Source organism: Rhagoletis zephyria, unplaced genomic scaffold, assembly GCF_001687245.7.
Source record: "Rhagoletis zephyria isolate East Lansing unplaced genomic scaffold, Rhagoletis_zephyria_1.1 Rzeph_scaffold_00089, whole genome shotgun sequence".
NCBI lineage: Eukaryota > Metazoa > Arthropoda > Insecta > Diptera > Tephritidae > Rhagoletis > Rhagoletis zephyria.
Window position 1 is genome coordinate 153,336 of NW_016157173.1, and position 19,837 is coordinate 173,172.

The 19,837-nt window shown below is 33.1% G+C and overlaps 2 protein-coding genes across 4 annotated transcripts in view; both read left to right on the forward strand.

Annotated features, from left to right (window-relative positions):
- Window positions 1–13,477, forward strand: part of dpr7 (defective proboscis extension response 7) — a 145,496-nt gene extending 132,019 nt beyond the window's left edge. For 2 of the 3 annotated variants that reach the window (XM_017630503.1, XM_017630515.1), the window contains 3 exons: window positions 495–682; window positions 755–917; window positions 13,277–13,389. In XM_017630503.1, coding sequence (XP_017485992.1) covers window positions 495–682; window positions 755–917; window positions 13,277–13,298 — 373 coding nt within the window. In that variant the 3' untranslated portion in view covers window positions 13,299–13,389. Of the gene's footprint in view, window positions 1–494; window positions 683–754; window positions 1,007–13,276 lie in introns of all 3 variants that reach the window. The other variant, XR_001849057.1, reaches the window with a different exon arrangement.
- Window positions 13,478–16,162: 2,685 nt separating this feature from the next.
- On the forward strand, window positions 16,163–18,680 carry LOC108374482 (uncharacterized). Its single transcript, XM_017630456.1, has 4 exons — window positions 16,163–16,262; window positions 16,595–17,463; window positions 17,537–18,371; window positions 18,625–18,680. Exons 1-4 carry the CDS (start codon window positions 16,163–16,165, stop codon window positions 18,678–18,680), a joined length of 1,860 nt encoding a protein of 619 aa, XP_017485945.1.
- Window positions 18,681–19,837: the final 1,157 nt, after the last annotated feature.

Sequence of the window (19,837 nt, forward strand, 5' to 3'; positions counted from 1 at the left end):
ACGCCCCCTTTTACAAACTCGCTTATACGTACCCTTCTATAAGCACCTTCCATTGGTATGTCTGCATATCGAATTTCTAGTTCGTGGGACTTATGGTTCCGAAGTTATAGCTGATAAAAAATGCCACGCCTATGGGATGTGCCACGCCCCCTTTTACAAACTCGTTTATATATACCTACCTATAAGCATCTACCATTGACATGTCTGCGTACCATGTTTCAAGTTCAGATAACTATGGTCTGGAAGTTATGGCTGATTAAAAATTTAACTCCTATGGGAGGCGCCACGCCCCCTTGTCGGATCCCAACTTTTTTCACCTTATTATAGGCCCAGGTGTCATGGCAATACTCTGTAAATTTTTTTTCGATTCTGTCCGTCCGTTTAGACTTCAACCTGGCACATACATATGTACATACATACATACATACTTTCACATATATATAGTAGAATTAGGCCTTTTATGTATAGATGTATATTTTTTACAATTTTCCCAGGTATCACGGCTCATCGGTTGTCGACTTTGATTCCCAGCGCGGTGGAATCAGTCTAGAAACGGAGAAAACGGATGTGGGTACCACTAGTCGTTTAATGCTAACACGCGCTTCATTGCGTGACTCTGGAAATTACACCTGCGCACCAATTGGCGCGGTACCAGCGTCAGTACGAGTACATGTCCTCACTGGTAACGTAAAAAGCTTTTGTGTATATTTTGTAGTTGAAGCAAGTATATACAGCTTTCTTCTTTGATTTTCAGGTGAACAACCTGCGGCTATGCAAACTGGTACAGCAGATAGCGTCTTCATAGAAAGTCCTGCATATTTAATAATTGCTGCTGTATTTATTGCTGCTTGGAACCAATACTTAATCATATCACAGACGACTTCCAGCTACGCCAACTGTAACTTGTATCAACGAAGGTGACTACATACTCAATGACTAACTATTTTTCATTAGTTGAAAGCAACTGAAACTAACAGCCAATGCAGGCAGCAACATAAATTTGGAGGTAACACTTGTCATAAAAAAGAATATTTTGTATGTATTTGAGTAAATGTTAGTTGTTAATTTTTTTGCCAAAATCGTGTCATGGTACAAAATGGTGGCATACTTATGTTTACTTATTTATTTATTTCTTTATAGCCAATGAATACAATAAAAATTCTTATAGGCTAAATAGAAAATAGTTTAAAATTATTAATACATAACTATTTAGAGAAAAATAAAACTACTTATAAAAAAAGAATCAAAGAATTCCTAAAGCGATTTTTTGAAGTTGAAAAATCGATATCAACATATTTATAAATTCTGTTGAATTCAATTAAGGCATTTCGTGCATATAGATCCTTAATAACACCAAGATGGAAAAACTCTGAGCAGCGTAGAGGTCTGGCAGGTATATTAAAGAAAATCCTCTCAAGGAGTACGAGACAGTCTATAACACCGCAGACTAGATCAAATACAAAAGATAAAGAAAGGATTATTCTCCTACTTTGCAAGGATTTTAAGTGTATCAACAGGCATCTCTATTCACAGGTGGGGATAGGGTCAGAAAAGCGTAAGCTACGCAGCGCAAAGCGTAAAAAAATTTTTTGGATCCGCTCAATCCTACCAATATGGCATGCATAATAGGTACACCAGATGAAGGACGCGTAACGTACAAAAGCCATATACAAAAGTTTCAATGTATACTTTTCGGTGAATTCCCCATTATGCCGCCTTACGAAAGCAAGCATGGCATACGATTTTGTAATAATAAAATTAATATGATCAGCGAATGTAAACTTTAAGTCAAAAATTACTCCTTAATTTCATTTAAAAGCTGAAAAATGCTGGAAATATGATACGAGCCAGTGATATGCTTCGAGTAACAATTTCGAGTTTCGAGCCAACATGTTGCAAGGCAACTCATAGGAATAAGTTGCACTCCAGTACGGCAATACAAGCGAAGCAATTATATGTTTCATGAAAAGCTGTTCAATAGGAAAGCTTGCTTAAAATATACGCAACCAAGATTTGGTTCGACACCAATGTAAATGACAATGAGTTGAACATTAAGCAGAAAAGTACGTATGACTCCATGATTCAATAATGAAAGGTTTTGTATGTTTGCATTACAAAAAAACGTGGCAACCCTCATGGAAAATATTTCTTTATTTAAATTCTCAAAAATACCTTTCATTTGATATATAAATTGTTTCAGGTAAAAAATAAGTGGCAACACTATTTAAAAATATTTCTGAATTGATCTACATCGTCAAATGAGAAGTGCCGAAAGTTTGAAATTACATCGCGCCATTGACTAAATCGAGCTGTCGTGTGCTACGATTGGCCCCATGGATGTGGCTTGCCAATATTATACTGCGTAAAAGTCTCATTCGGGGCTGTAGGTCAATACCTAAATACCTTTGTTGACTCATTTACCAGAACCGTTGCGCGCTTTACTTTACAGCGACTGACAATCAATAGGTATCCACGAATGTCGACAAGTACAACCATGATACAAAAAAGAAGGTAGTTTCAATAAACAACTTTTGACGGATAATAAAATTTTTTGAAGTTTCATAAATTGTCAGTATTATCAACGGCCTTGCCACTTTGATAATATTAAAACAATACATCGGAGTATTTTCTTTCCCATATTTTTACCAATGTGAGAATATTTCAAATCAAAACTCACAATCAGTACTTGATATTTTTTTACTTACGTGGTTTGCCCCTCTTTTATTAAAAATATATAAAATGTAAACTGTTACATTGTAATTATTCTTTTTATTTTATAATAAAAACCATTAGTGCATTATGTTGTTATTTTTTTCATTTTCTTATTTTGATATACAATTTTCGTTTCTTTAATCTTGCGATTTAAAAATCGAATTCTAAAGAATGTTCTTCCCAAATAAAATCTTTTTATAATATTTTGGTCCAAATTTACTTTTAAATTTCTCATCAGATTTTGCAAAAATTTTGGCTTTGTGGTTAGCGAATCACCATTAATTTCAACAAATTTTGAATTCAAAATTTCCAATGTATGCAAAAAACTTGAATTAGGCTTGTACAGACCGCCCTCCGATAAACAGTTAACATACGTATAATTTTGATCACTTTCTACATGCGTCCTGAAGCCTAGTTTTGTCAACCCCATTTTCGAAATTATGTAGCCGGCAAAATTTTCAAGTCCATCATATTCCACATCTTTGAGTGGACTGATGAAATCTTCTGCTTCATGCTCTTCTGCGAGCTACTAAAGCTAAGCGAGCTAAAAAATTAGAAATCAAATAAAAACGAAAGGGTAAGGAGTTTACCTCGAGTTCTTCTTCTGCGGATATTTCAATATCGTTAAGTGGTTTGAAAACATTTTCACTGAGCAACTCCTCTTCAAATTTTAACATTACTTCACTTGAAGACTCAACATTTGTTTCCGTGCTCAAAATAGTTTCGTTTCGCCCTAATAAAGTTCATGCATACATTTTAGAATCTTTATGACAACAACAATAATTTCTTTAAGTGGTTAAAAAATTACCTAGAAGGTATGATCGAAATCTGTACTTGAATTCGAGAGGTGACGGATGGTCATGCAGCCCTCCTTTCATATATGTTCAATAACTTCACTAAACTTCACTCATTTTCATACATTTTTGTTTACTTTTACAAAAAAAAAATATTATCTCTGGTGATCAGGTAGCATGAATTTTATGAAATGTCATAATTTTATTAAAAGTCAAATGGTTAGCAACAACAACGAATGTCATTAAATGGAACTACCTTCTTTTTTGTATCATGAGTACAACTACATATCGTCGCTGCGCCAACAAAAACAGTTATGTGATTTTTGTAAATTTTTTTATTGCATATTTTATTAACACTATCTATTGCCAACATTTCTGCATTTGCCGTTTTCTTATATCTCTTTTGGTTTAGAACTGATCAAAAACAGCTATGTGCTCGCAGTACTAGAAATATTCTGAAAAAACTGGTATACGCTTACTTGCTTATAACTGTTTTTGATAGCAGATGAGTGTGCACTGATTTCGATGTAAAGAATAATTAAAAAAGTTATTTTTTTTTCAAAGAATTAAAGGGTGGTTGTTAAAGGGAATATGTATGCGATTAAAAGACATTTTTAATCATTTCATAATGATATGGAAAATTTTGATGAACATGAATTTCAATTTTTTTGTTTCCATTTTAAATATTTGACGTGGGTGAGTCCAAATGAATTTTGAAATTTTTTAATTGAGTTTTACTTCAATATTTTCATAACTCAAAAAACTAAAAACTCGAGAAAACCAGCTTAAAAGTTTTGAATTTACATATACTCCCTGGGGAAAAATTAATACATATTCAGCTTTATCATGAGTTTCATTTTCTTCAAAACGGTTCACTTTTCACTATTTGTTTCTGTGAATTTACTATGCGCGCATGAACATTTTTCGGGTGAATTTTTTTTCGGGCGAAACTCAAGATAAGCCTGATTTTGTTCTGGTGAGCTACTGGCAATCGCTACAGCTATGCAATTTTTACACATCATAAGAACGAGGTAATGTTCATTCTTGCATACTTAGCGCGATTTTTGCTTTTCTGGGATTATGATACTTTTATAGTAAATGAGCGATGCACATATATGTACATATGTATGTGTTAGATATATGTATTTACTAGCCGGCCACGGATGCGCGAGGCTTCGCCACGCGCTGAATGTATGCATATGTATGTACATTTACGTATTTGGAGAAAGAAATCATATGTCATCACGTACTTCGTTTATTATATACATAAAAAATTGTGTCTAAATCCGTTCAGTGGCGTGGTTAAAATATATCGCCTTTGCTTTATACTATGTATCGAACAAAGTAATTTTAAATAGGTGGCAACCCTACTCAAAAACCTTAAAGTTTTTGAATGCGTTTTCGTTCGGTATCTAATTTTTTTATCCAACGGACGTTGAAGATCTTATAGTTTTTAAACATTTGGCAAGCCTACTCAGAAAAATAATACATTATTACACATCCACAGGCTAGGTCTTTTCGTTTCACAGTGACGGTGCAGAACTGACGCCTACGCTTATTAGAATTGAATTTAGTAATTTTATTAACAGATGGCAACCCTATTAAAAAAAAATATTAGTGCTTTTTTAGAGGTCAATCCCTTTCATTTGACACCTCATCTTTTGTAATCCAACGAACGGTGCGGATCTTACAGTTTTTTAGACAGGTGGCAACCCTATTAAAATTCTAAGTAAAAAACGATCCCTCTCCAGTCGATACAGTGTACATTAGAGAAAATCTCGTCAAAATCCGTTCATCCATTTTTATATACCAAAGGTTTTTTATTAGTCTCCTCATTGAGTTTTTCGGGGTTTTTGTGGGTTTTTGGCGGACCTATAAATTATAGTTGCGATGAAAGAATGGTTATTATTATTGGGAATCTCCCGCAGATAAGCTGGGTTTTCCGATAGAAGAATAATGATTTTTAAGAATTCTATACCATTTCTATTGAGTTGTTGTTTCCCCATATAAAATACATGGAAAACTTTGGGCGCTTTGAGCGACCTCTAAATATTTTTGATTTCAAAATAAAACAAGTAAGAGCAGCGCTGTCTTCAGCTATGCCGAACGCTTCATACCTTTCATGAAAATCTGCAAACTTTACTTTAACAGATTAGTGCATTTGAAAAAATTTATATATTCACAGCACACATAGATAGAGGAGTTACACATATAAAAATCTTATCTAAACAATCAGAGGTATGGAAGATATATCTTATATAGCACCAATCAAAGTGATTTTCATTGCTGTGTGATCGGTATGTAAACCGGTAACACAATTTAATGGGTTTAGCTTCCTACATAAAGGAGATATATCGAAAAAACTGGTATAGGAACAATCAGTGGTATTCGAGATAAGGCTTATACAGCATAGATTTTGACAATTCTCTCAGTAGACTTTGTATTATTATTTATACAATAGCTTACGAAATTTATCAGTTTTAGCTGTCCAAATGAATTAGTTTTACATTAAAACCCCATATCTGAACAATCAGTTATATGGATTCAATATATAAGTTACAGTGACCCGATCTTTGTTAGTTTTACTGTAAACTATCTGTTGATAATGAGTGAAAATAGTGCGAAATATCATGTTTCTAGCTGCATATATTTAGAAGTTATAACAAAGAATCTCATATCTGAACAATCAGTTGTATGGGAGCTATATGTAAAAGTGACCCGATCTTTGTTATTTTCACTGTAAGGATTCTGTTGACAATCGTTGGAAGTATTGCAAAATTTCATGTTCCTAGCTGCATAAATCGAGGAATGATAACGAAAATTCTCATAACTGAACAATCAGTTGAATGGGAGATATATGTTGTAGTGACCCGATCTTTGTTATTTTCACTGTAAATATTCTGTTAATAATGAGTGAAAACGGTGAGAATTTTCATGTTCCTAGCTGCATAAATGGAGTAGTTATGGCAAAAAGTCTCATATCTGAACAATCAGTTGTATGTAGGCTATAGGTTATAGCGACCCGATCATGTTACTAGCTACTTAAATGGAGGAGTTATAACGAAAAATCTTTTATCTGAACAATACGTAGTACGGGAGCTATAGGTTATAGTGACACGATCTTTGTAATTTTCATTCTGAGTTCTCTGTTGNATCGAAAAAACTGGTATAGGAACAATCAGTGGTATTCGAGATAAGGCTTATACAGCATAGATTTTGACAATTCTCTCAGTAGACTTTGTATTATTATTTATACAATAGCTTACGAAATTTATCAGTTTTAGCTGTCCAAATGAATTAGTTTTACATTAAAACCCCATATCTGAACAATCAGTTATATGGATTCAATATATAAGTTACAGTGACCCGATCTTTGTTAGTTTTACTGTAAACTATCTGTTGATAATGAGTGAAAATAGTGCGAAATATCATGTTTCTAGCTGCATATATTTAGAAGTTATAACAAAGAATCTCATATCTGAACAATCAGTTGTATGGGAGCTATATGTAAAAGTGACCCGATCTTTGTTATTTTCACTGTAAGGATTCTGTTGACAATCGTTGGAAGTATTGCAAAATTTCATGTTCCTAGCTGCATAAATCGAGGAATGATAACGAAAATTCTCATAACTGAACAATCAGTTGAATGGGAGATATATGTTGTAGTGACCCGATCTTTGTTATTTTCACTGTAAATATTCTGTTAATAATGAGTGAAAACGGTGAGAATTTTCATGTTCCTAGCTGCATAAATGGAGTAGTTATGGCAAAAAGTCTCATATCTGAACAATCAGTTGTATGTAGGCTATAGGTTATAGCGACCCGATCATGTTACTAGCTACTTAAATGGAGGAGTTATAACGAAAAATCTTTTATCTGAACAATACGTAGTACGGGAGCTATAGGTTATAGTGACACGATCTTTGTAATTTTCATTCTGAGTTCTCTGTTGATAATGGATGGAAGTATTGCAAAATTTCATGTTCTTAGCTGCATAAATGGAGAAGTTATATCGAAAAATCTCATATCTGAACAACCAGTTGTATGGGAGCTATATGTTATAGTGGTCCGATTCTTCCGGTTCCGACAAATGATTAATGCATTATAAAAATACACCCACCTACCAAATTTCATCCGGATATCTCGAAAACTGAGAGACTAGATTGCATACAAACAGACGGACAGACAGACAGACAGACGGACATGGCTAAATCGACTCAGCTCGACGTTCTGATCATTTAAGTATACATTTTAATAGGTCTATCTCTTCTTAATGTGGTACTTACATACATTAATTTTTTCGATACAGAACCATCCTAAGGGGTGAGAGCATACAAATTCCGACCTTACTTTTTCACATGCATTTTTGGACCACCCTAATGAACATAGTAGAATCATCGACGATTCTTACGGTGACCATATTAACCAACGTAAAATAAAAGACTTTTTTACAAAATGATTTGGGAATACGCACATACAACTTGTATGAGAAAAGTACCTTACCCATATCGAAATTTAAATCAAATATTTACCAGTTAATTATGTTATTTAATTGTACAAGTTCCCCTGCTGTAGCGGAAAATTAAGCCAAATCCTTTTCAAGGCCCTCGCCATCCTTTGCCACCAAAATGCGTTTACCATAATTCAAGTAAAAAGTATTGTACCTTTTTCCGACGTTTGATGACTTACAGGTACATTAGGTATAGTCACTAGATTTTGGGTCTTTTGATCAGTGCATTTTTAGTTTTTTTCTCTTTTGCCTTTACCGTGCTAATATATTCACTTGTAGGCACGGGAGAAGCTTCGCATTCATTTTGATTTATAAACGATTCTAAAGAAAAAAGGTCAAAAAGAAAGAAATAAAAAAAGTCATATTATGTATTATCTTAAACATTTTACATTGCATTTAGTGTAAGTAAGTGGCAAACAATATCATTTTGAATTTGGTAAAAAATGGTATGTCCAACTTTGACTTTTTAAACAATTTAATTCTTGTAAAAGTGACATACCATTGCACTAAATATTTTTTAAAATCAAGTTTTTCTTTACTTGTTTATGTGTTAAAATAATGCTATGATTTTGGTTTTAAACTATGTATACTTCATTAAATGTTGTTATTCAAGTATTTATGAAAGTTAACAAGAAGATGAAACTACATCAGTAAGTTAAGTACCCAGCCCGCCTAAGTACCTCAAAAAGCTGACATTTTTCGTGAGGTACCCAACAGAATTCTACATATTAAGTGCTAATGCGTTGGGTAACCGCTTACACGCAAAGCCCGTTTAACAGATTCTTATGTGACAACTCTCATGCAAAGCTAAGTATGCATAACTGGGCTATAAGTCAAATTCAATGGCATTTGCGGTCAAATGAGTGAAAACAAATTGTCAAATGGGACTAAAAAATCGTAGTTTGTTTGATTTAGATCAGAATAGGCCTTCAGGCGTGTACATGCGCTGCTAAAGCGGCTATTTGTAAGTTTTTGGCCCATAATATCATCGATAAAGGTAGGGCTAAAGAAAGAAAGTTGTGTCAAAATATGTCGATAAATTTTGTTGTTATTCGCCCATACAGTCCAGTGTCTAGGCTGTCTTCAAATTTCATATTTTCTTTAGATGAGAACTATAGCTACTAGACCCATATTAGCTTTTTGATTTCTGCAAATATATTTAAAATGCTGTCGAAGTTACTTACGGCAAATTGATTATTTTCTCTAGACTTGCCGCATATTTTACAGTAGTCAAAATTATGCTAAGGTAAAAAAAAAACCTAATCATGTTTAAATTATATCGACCTTTTGTATACATGTTTTAAGTAAAATTTATAAAAAAAAAACTACAAATGAATGATGTAACTTTTTTTAGGTACAATCTGTGTCATTTAGGTACATTTATTTTATGATATTAGGTACAAACTGAAACTTCCATTTTTCATCCCTGCTGCTCAGCTTCCGCTCTTCGTATACGTGTGAAACGCACATGTGCTCAGAGAGCGCTCAGTGAGCTATGGCATGTCGACCACTGCTCTATATACATAGCGGTCTTAAGGTTAAATTAGTTAGTCTGTTCCAATAGCAGTCAAGTTTACAGGATTTAGTCAGAACTTACAGGAAGTCGTTCCTATTGACATAAAACCTGTAAGTGGGAACACTTTTGAGAGAGTAACTGAGCAACTGTTCCTAGTCAGAAGTTACAGGACTTAGTCCGGAGTTCTTTTTCCTGTAAGTTCATGAAAAGTGTCAAACGATCAGCTGATTTGCATACGTAAACAAAAACATAAAGCGGTGTAAGCAAAGAATCTTATTTTTGTACAAAAATGCAAGTAAACAACGAAATATTTGAATATGTATAGATTTTAATAATTAGTTAGTGATATTTCAGCCAAATAAGTGGTGTACAAATGACATGTAAACAAACCGACTGACGTTTTAAGGAAATAGTGCTTTTTGNAAAACTTGTATCAACCAAAGCATTGTTTATATTTGCTCAACAATGATTTTATTCAACTAACAATATTGTCCAATCAAGGTAGTCGTTTTGTAATTATTAACAAATATACATTTGTCCCAACTAGAAGTCTTAAGTAAATTGCAGACTTTCGTGAACTATATATTTATTTCGCCATATCCAACTATGCCACTTGATCACTATAACCAAATCTTGGTTATTATAACTAAACCTTTTTCTGGGTGTACCATAACGCCATAGCCATAACCATTGCCATAACCGTAACCACATTAACTATCATCGATTATAGGTATCATAACCATAAGTAGCTGATCTTTCGTACTCAACAATGTCGGTGTTGCCAGACGCGAAACAAAACGCGGAGAATGTGTAATATCGCAGGATACTTGCACAGAACTTCTTTCACTATCACCAAATTAACACTAAATTCTTAAAACTCACCAGCAGAAAATAATAAAATATGTCTATCAAATTAAAGGTAATAACTTGTACTTTTTTAATAATATAATCTTCTTTTGCATTAATAATGAAATTTTGTTAAAAAAGGTTATTTTATGAAAAACTACGAAATTTATTTTTGTTTTTAGCATATATGTAATACTTCTATATTGGCAGTAAGCTAACTTCTCAATGTGTAAGCATTCCGAAATCAAAGCGAGACAGTCTGATATATCTGTACTGTAGTGTTTTCGGACGGTACTAGCTCCTACTGCCAACATAGGAGTATTACATATATGGCTTTTAGTATTTTTGGATTAAAACTATAAAAAAAAGATTATAAATTATTAACATCAGCTGAAAGATAAATTAATTGTCTTTATTTTGACACCTTTTCTTTATCGGTTATGTAGTTCATAAGATGTTAATATTTAAAGAAATCAAAAAAAATTAATTTAGTCTTCTATATCTTTTTTATATTTTTGAGCCAAATAATTTTGGTACAGTTGAAATCAGCGTGAGAAATTATATCGAGCCACATTTTAAGTTTTTGGATAGCTAAATGGTTCATATTAGCTACACTTATGCCAAAAACGTTGTCTGTGAACAATATTTTTTTTTTAACGTCTGGCAACACGCACTTCTCAGATATCAGCTGATATGGTTATGGCGTAAAACTCAATTCAATTGGTCTCTATGGCTATGGTTATGGCTATGGCGTTATGGTGTGGCACCACTTTTCGAATAGAGTGTTGGCCATAAGGCTGGTTGAAACTAGAGGGCTGCGTGAATTCATTCAAACTTCTAGACAAACAGAGTACAGTAGATTTGAATATTTTACTTCACATACAAAACACTCAGCGTTTGGAATTTTGTAAGTTATGAATATACATGTTGGCTGCATTTCTTTATTCATTCTGAACGTTTGGAATAAACTTTTTTGTTTATTTATTCTTTAGAACGTTCCTGATGATATTTTGACGTATATTTCAAACGCATTCTGTTTATTCCGGCTGTGAAATTGGATTATCCGGAATGTATAAAGAAACGCAGCCTTTGTTTTATATTTTCTACCTTCAAATGGAAGAATGTGAATGAATGAATGGAAAACATTCAAATCATTCAAACTCAGTTCGGTAAAAGTTTTTTTCTACAAACAAGTTTTTTCGTATGTAATAGGAGCGCAGCAATACATACATACATACATTGTATGTTTGTACATATGTGCATAGAAAAAATATTTTTGGATATTCATACACAAAATTGTCATTTATTTCAATTCAATTTATTTTCACTTTGTTTGAATATTGTGATGTCGACACAAATATCAGAACAGCTATTCACTCAAATTCAAAAAAATTTGAAACCAAAATCAGTCATTCGTTTTGTATATGAATAATTCAAAAGCCGTTTTGAATGCATTCATGCAGCCCTCTAGTTGAAACAGCTGTTTTATATGGTTATGGTTATGTCATCACTAATTTAAGCTTAAGTAATAAACTTTCAGTTTGCTTATAGGCTGTTAGAAAACTGCACCTCTTAGACTAAATCAATTGAACTGGTAACTTTGCCCGGCGAAAATTTACCCAAAATGGGTGGGGCCAGCGTTACCGTTTTACTTAAATTTAAGCAAAATTGATTAAATTTTTCCTGCCTGTTAAAATGTTAAACTTTTCTTCGTTTTGCTAAATTTGTTTATTAAAATAGTCAAAAAGGATAATTTTCCTCAAAAATTCATAGTCGGAAGAGTTACTATTTGAATCAATTTTTCAAATTTATTTTGGGAAGACTGAAATCCAGATCCCATATAAAGTTCCAGTAAATGTTGCTCTACGCAATTCCCGATCTGCGGTCGTCGCATTTTCTAACCTCCGAGTGTACTTCTATCATGAAATCGCTCCTCATAAAAACCATTTTCCGTTCGGTGGCGACTTAGAACTTTAGGTCCCTTCATTTGCGTGACAAGATCACGCACATTATGATTAACATGATATCAAACTGGTTTTTTGCATGCATTCCAAAAACTAGAGAAACGGCAGTTAACTTTAGCAGTATATGTTGAAAGCCTGAAAGAATGTGTAATACATACATAGTTTTCAAATTAAGCAACTCTTAGACTATTAAATCCTTATTTTTGACGACAAATCTCGGCCTTAGAGAGCCTTTACTTACTTACCTGCTTACTTTTTATTTTTATAACCAATTTATCAAGCTCAGGAAGAACAAACAGTAACTCCAAGCATTTTCGTTTTATTAAGATCCGTTAAATAAATTGCTTAATTTTAACGGGATTTGTTAAACTTTTTGAAAGATTTTTTTTTAATTTTATTTTCGGGTGTGGCAACACTGGTGGGGTCCCTCTTCTCCGGCAACTCCGAAAGTATAATTCCGCTGATTAAGGCTTAGGTTAGGTTAAGTCATTAAGTTTCGCGAGTATTATTCAATTAAAGTAAACTATAATGAACGACTAGATACCAATGTACGTTCATTTAGTGCCTTCTTTTTTGTTGTTTGTATTGTTTATCCGACAGGGTAGGAGTATGATGTATACTTAATTTAGTGCATTTATTAATGTTAATTTAATACTAACAAACCTGAACGAAACGGTTTTTTGCAAATTATTTTTGAATGGTTCAAAAAATCAATTTCCGCCTTCGGATTCTTAGTATTGGCCGTTAATTTTTCTGTAAATAAATATGCAGAATTAGTAATTACACCAAAATTGGTTACACTGTAGGCTTAAATATATGCAATATGTTAGCTTATATGTATATAGATCGTCTTAACATTATTACCTATACATCTATATCTATAGCTTAAATATCACTAATTTATCTCACAATTATATGTGATCTTCTATTGCAGACCTAAATTTCCACTTATGTAAAAAACGATGCAACTATGCGAAGCTGGCTGGGTATTCTTTATATACAGAACGCAATACCACACTGATCAAAGACATTTGTAAGACAAACAATAATACTATTTATTATTATAATAAAACTTATCACGATGATATAAATTGCAAGATAACACCGTGCGATAAAAACAAAACAATTTTAAAACACACGAAACAAACAATATACATACAAAACTATGGGCCAAGGAAAGTAAAACTGCGTTTTTAGCATATATGTAATACTTCTATATTGATAGTAAGCTAACATCTCAATGTGTAAGCATTCCGAAATCAAAGCGAGACAGTCTAGTACTGTTTTTGTCAATGTATTGTGTACTTGAGTGCCGGTTTTGTAAATGTGTCGTCTACATGTTTATTTATAAACGCATGTGTTCCTTTTCTTTATTACGTGTTTATTGATATATCTGTACTGTAGTGTTTTCGGACGGTACTAGCTCTTACTGCCAATATAGGAGTATTACATATATGGTTTTTAGTTTTTCACACTGACGTCAAGATTTTTTCAAAGGACTTTGAAATTTTAAAGATATGCTTAGTTCAAAAAATTAATTAAAAAAATCAGTGCAATGCAGAATAACAATTCTGTAGAATTTAAAAGCAATAACGTTTTTTGGTTTACAAGGAGGAATAGGTATTGAAAAAGCGCTTTTAAAAACTTGTATCTCTTTAAGTTAATAAAGTTTGCAGGACGAAATTCGATGATGAGGTTGTACGCATATTAGTCCTCAAACAATAATTAAAAAAAAATCCAAATTTTCCAGGATATTTAAGGACAAAATTTTTAAAGGACGTTTTCCATACCCGTTCGTCCTTATGCTCCAAAAAATGTAATCTGTTATAATTCTACATAGTTTTTTCTTTTATTTGATACCTTTATTGTTATCCTACATTGCACTGAATTAAATAATTAAACATTTTTTGAAATAAACCAATTTTTTTAATTTCAAAGTCCTTTTAATAAAATCCGGACGTTAGAGAAATAAACTAAGTACGCAGTTTTACTATAATTTACCCATAGTTTTGCGAATAAATTCATTTTTTTGTGTGTAAAATTTACTGTCGCACGGAGTAATAGGAACAATATCTGATGAAATAATTAAAAGAATTAATTTAAAATATTAACAGATAATAAGCTCGGGAATACGTAATACATATGTATGTAAAAATTTAAATGGGTGAAACCAAAGCTACATATATTCAAGCGAGAGACCAAGTATGTAACGAATAGGGTGTAGATGAAGTAAATACATAACTAATTATAAAACTGATAACTAATAAAATAAATGTTAGAAATGTGAAAACAAACATATTTACGTATATCGACTTAAACATCAAACCAGTCAATGATTTATTGACTGTTGGTGTTGATGAATGGTTTGAGATGAACGACATTTTCATACTTTGCCATCAAATGTTAAATGATACATAGTAAAGATAATTAAACAATAACTTTTGTTTAAAATACTAAAGATAAATACTAGTTTAGCTGTTAAACAAAATTTTTAATAAAAATATGTACATAAAGATCTAGTTTTTTCCTTTTAACCATTTTAGTTTTGAACAAATAGTAATAATAATATAGTACTTTTATGAAAATGAGGTTAGTTTAAGGTGCTAAGCACAAATTTTATATTGACTTAAGTTAATAAAATCGTGGTTGGTTTGTAGTGCCGTGAACCAAACAGTTTAACTTTATTTGTAATTTTTTGGACACATTTTTTTTAATATGAACTGCATACATATATATGTATTAGGCCGGGTCGATTTGTGGGGAGGCAAAAAAATCGCCCATTGCTCTGTGAAAATCATATTCTAGGGATCAAAATAAGAAACTTTGCCGAAGGAACCATACCTCTAAAACGAATTCTGATGTCCCCCAATTTGGGTCGAACTTTTGGGTAGGGGCAAATTTTGAAAAATCCCACTTTGACCCATTTAGAGTGCTCCAATCGAGTCCAAATGTATGACCGACCCCCACTAACTTTGGAGGCCCGACCCACCGATGCCAGTGGCACACCCCCTGGAACCCCCCTGGGGGTTCACCATACAAACATTTCAAAAAATCGCCGGTTTTGCACTTTACATGAAAAAATCAGCGAAATGCCTATGTTTTTTCTTTTTGGAGTTTATTTTTCTCTTTAGAAATTTATTTAGTCAGAACATATGTAAATGAAAAAATTAATTTAACTTAGTAATAGAAAAGAAATTAAAAAAAATTATTAGAAATTAGCGTTTTTACAACCCTTTTAAAACCAAGGCATCACTGTGATGCATTTGCATGTCGTAAACATAGTTGTGTGGGTTTTTTATTCAACCGTTTTAAAAAATGAAGGTATCACTGTGACACAATTGCAAATCGGAAAATTGCTTGTGTGCGTTTTTTAAGACACAGCTGCATGTCGTAAACTTACTTGTGTAGTTTTTTTATAGCACCTACTTAAGAAATGAAGGTTGTTTTTACAACCCTTTTTGTGGGTATTTTAAGGCACCTTCTTAAGAAATGCGCGTTTTTTGCAACCATTTTAACAATTAAGGTATCACTGGAATGCACCGCAACCCTTTTAAACAATGAAGGTATCACTGTGACACAATTGCAGATCGTAAAATTGCTTGTGTTGTTTTTTTAAGCCACCACAAGACACAGCAGGTAGAATTGAAATTACCATTTCATTCTTATTACCTCGTCTCGTAGACCATATATAACGCAACAGTTTTTGTGAATGCATTAAGTCGTTGTGAAGAACTCAAAGTGTGAAGTGCTAATTTCAGATAAAAAATTATTTCAAAAAAAATAATAAGTGAAGTGACCATTCCAAATCAAAAAGTTTACAATGAATCCACCATCCTCTACACCGCAAGATGAAGCAACTACATCAACAACTATCGAAAACCCAATGAGTCATATACCCAAGCATGATGTTACTGTTTTTGGTGTGTCTACTGATTTAACTGATCTTAATTTACCAACCCATCTGGATATCTTGAGATATTATTTTTACTTAAGCGAACGTGCTAAAACAGAACAAAAAAAGTTTTCCCATAAATCATTCACTATTCAAGTACAAGATAAGTTGATTGGAATTTGGGAAAAACTTGGTATGGAAATAATGCTGAAAAAAGTGTATTTAATAAATTGAATAAATTGCTTGACAAGTATCAAGAGCAAATCAAGAGAAGAAACAACACCCAACAATTTACAGAGTATGTAAAATCTCTGGAAACAATTTTTTACATTGGAACATGTAAATGCGATTTGAAGGCAGCTCCATGTGCATGCGGCTGGGTTCCCGAACGCCTCAAAGAGTTCATGCACGATCAACATAATCAGAGAAGACTAACAATGGATGCATTTGTGATGGAAACTGAAGAGCAAGGAGCAACGTCTATGTCATCAATGCCAACATACCAAGATCCCGATGATTCAACATACGCACCGCCACCGGTTCAAGAAGATATGGATAGAAGCACAAGTTCACAATACACAGAGAGATACGATTGTCTTAACTTTGCCTTGGTATGTGACAGATTAGCATCAGCATTGGGAACCGCTCTTTTGCAAGATTTTAAAATTAAAGATAAGCATGGGAAACCTCTCATCATGGATAAATCGAAAGTTCGCAGAGAAAAAGAGAAATGCAGACAAGAAGTGCTTCGCAAACGGTTAGATGATACCAATTTGTTAGCGTTTTCATTCGATGGCAGAAAAGATGATACTTTAACGATAGATAAAATTGATGAGAAGTATCATACTAGGATGGTAAAAGAACCTCATCTTGTTATTTTGAGAGAACCCAATTCTGAATTGATTGGTTACGTAAGACTGGAACATGAAACCGCTGAATACAAAACAACCAAATTAAATGGTTTTTTCAACGATAAAAATATATCACTGGATGCATTAATTGGAATATGCACTGACGGTGAGCCAACAAACACTGGCCCACACGGTGGAATTATACGACGATTCGAATTGCTGTTAAAAAGACCATTGCATTGGTTCGTTTGCCTTCTACACTTCAACGAACTTCCGTTTCGGCATTTGTTTGAAGCTTTGGATAAATCAACCAGCACTGGACCAAGATCGGCAACCGGAAAACTGAGCCGTCAAATCGAAACTTGTGAAACTCTTCCGGTAAGTTATTGCTATCACTCATTTATTATAATTGTCAACCATTTTTAATTATTTTATTATTATATATTTTCAGGTGGTGGACGGCTTCCAGAAAATTGAGTTGCAAAATATGCCCCCTGCTCCAGAAAAAATTGAATTTTCCACCGATTCGAAGTACTTATACGACATGGCCCATGCAATTTCTAGCGGCGTGGTTCCGGTGGATCTGGCTAACATCAAACCAGGGAAAATTGTACATTCTCGGTGGCTCACCAAGGCCGCTAGATTATTGCGATTATATGTGACAACGGAAAATCCAGATGCAAATTTAAGAATTCTGGTTGAATTTATAATTAAATGTTATGTGCCAATGTACTTCAATATCAAGTATTACAGCTCTGTCGTGTACGGCAGTGCATTATTTTTCAAGTTCATTGGTTGGTCACGATTTCTAGAACCTCGTTTACGCAAAATTGTCAATCAAGTAATTAAAGATAATTCATATTATGCGCATTCGGAAAATATCTTGTTATCAATGTTGTTTGATGATAGCAAAGAAAAGCGCGACTGTGCCATCAAGAAAATTCTACGCTATCGAACCGATGTTGACGAGCCAATGGAACTTAGAGTTTATAAAAAACCAGATATAAACTTTAATTGCACAAGTTATACGGAAATGATCAATTTGAATGATATAAATATCGTATTTGAACCACCATTCACGCGAAGCATTCCGTACGATACATTGAAAGAATATTTAAATCAAGATGATCCACCGTTTAATGATCCAAAAATTCCATCACACATACAAGGAACGGAACGACATGTTCAATTGCTAGCTAGCGTTTCCAAACGGGTTATACCGGAAAATGTAGAGGCTGTTATGGCGACGACATTAGAGAGCCGTGCGAAATTGCCCAGACTTGAAAGTAAAAAATATATTTTTCAAACAATAATTTTTTTTAGTTTCTTTTCTATAACTCACCTAAATTAATTTTTTCATTTACATATGTTCTGACTAAATAAATTTCTTAAAAAATAGATATTATTATAAATAAATAATAAATATTATTATAAATAAATAAATAAAAATAAAGAAAAAACATAGCCATTTAGCTGATTTTTTCATGTAAAGGCCAAAAATGGTGATTTTTTGAAATGATTGTATGGGGAACCCCCCAGGGGAGTTGTCGATAAAAGAATTACTTGTTTTTGGAAATGGAAATTGTCGATGCTAGTTTGTTTTTTACACATCAACCGTACATACATATATGCTTGTAAAAATAAACACGCCTCATATAATAATAGATTGCCGCTTACACAATATGTTAGTGTTTGGCCGAGACTTTCCTCCGATTTGTAGTGTGCGTCTTGAAAATGCCACACAAAGCTTTTTTGTTTTATTTTTTATGTTTTTTTTTTGATGTGGGGTTCAACCGGGCTTGAATCCGGGCCCAGCGGAATGGTAGCGCGCACTGCTAACCCCAACACCACAGCGGCCCATATACTTTATTGTTGGATAAATTCGTGTTATCTAAAATCGGTTCATTTTTATACGGACGTATAAACGCATACATAACATGCATCAAGACTTTTTTGCGTGTCAACTGGCGTGAAATGCCAGTTAAGACCCTCTGAACCGTGTTGAATTTCCGTATAAACACGATTTGCATACATCAACACGTGTTTCAAGAACTTATTTTTTCCAAATAAAAAAACAGTTTATTCTGTTCATTGGAAAACTTATTTTGGTACGTATCAGGGTTGCTGCGAATATTCCCATTCGCATTCGCAACCGCGGAACTTCCGCATTAATCTTAACATTCGCATTCGCAATATCAATGCGGAGCTTTTGCGAATGCGAATATTGTGCAAGTGCACCGATAAAACGTATATATGGCAAACAAAGTGATAAATTGTAGCCAATATTTTTGGGAGTATTTGTGTAACCAAACAAGCCAAATGTCATATTTATTAACTTTGATAAAAATTTCTTTAAACATATTATTTCTTAAGCTATGTATATAACCGCGCTATTAATGGGCAGTCATACAGGTTCCAACTTCTACTTAACCTTTGACGCGCGTCAAAGAGAACACAGTCTTTTTAACAAATTTTTTTTTTGCGCTTTAAATACCTGCATTGGTTTCTTTCTTTATTATGATTTTTCGGACCAATCTTAAAAAAACTACTAGACAGAAAAGAATAAAGTGTGCACTGTAATTCTTAATCAAATTTTCGTGACTTGCTTTTCATGTTACATATATTCGTTTCAATAATTTCAAATGGGGCTCTTTGGGGAATTTATTTTTAGCAAAAATTTTAAAAACAGTAATTTTGTTTACCTGTCGGTCAATATTTTTTTCATACGGATATACATTGAATCCTTGGCTAA

Coding starts and splice junctions, on each gene's coding strand:
- LOC108374482 (XM_017630456.1), top strand. CDS start 16,163: ATGAATCCACCATCCTCTACACCGCAAGATGAAGCAACTACATCAACA. Junction 16,263..16,594: donor GCATGATGTTACTGTTTTTG/GTGTGTCTACTG, acceptor ATTTGAAGGCAG/CTCCATGTGCATGCGGCTGG. Junction 18,372..18,624: donor GAAATTGCCCAGACTTGAAA/GTAAAAAATATA, acceptor GGAACCCCCCAG/GGGAGTTGTCGATAAAAGAA.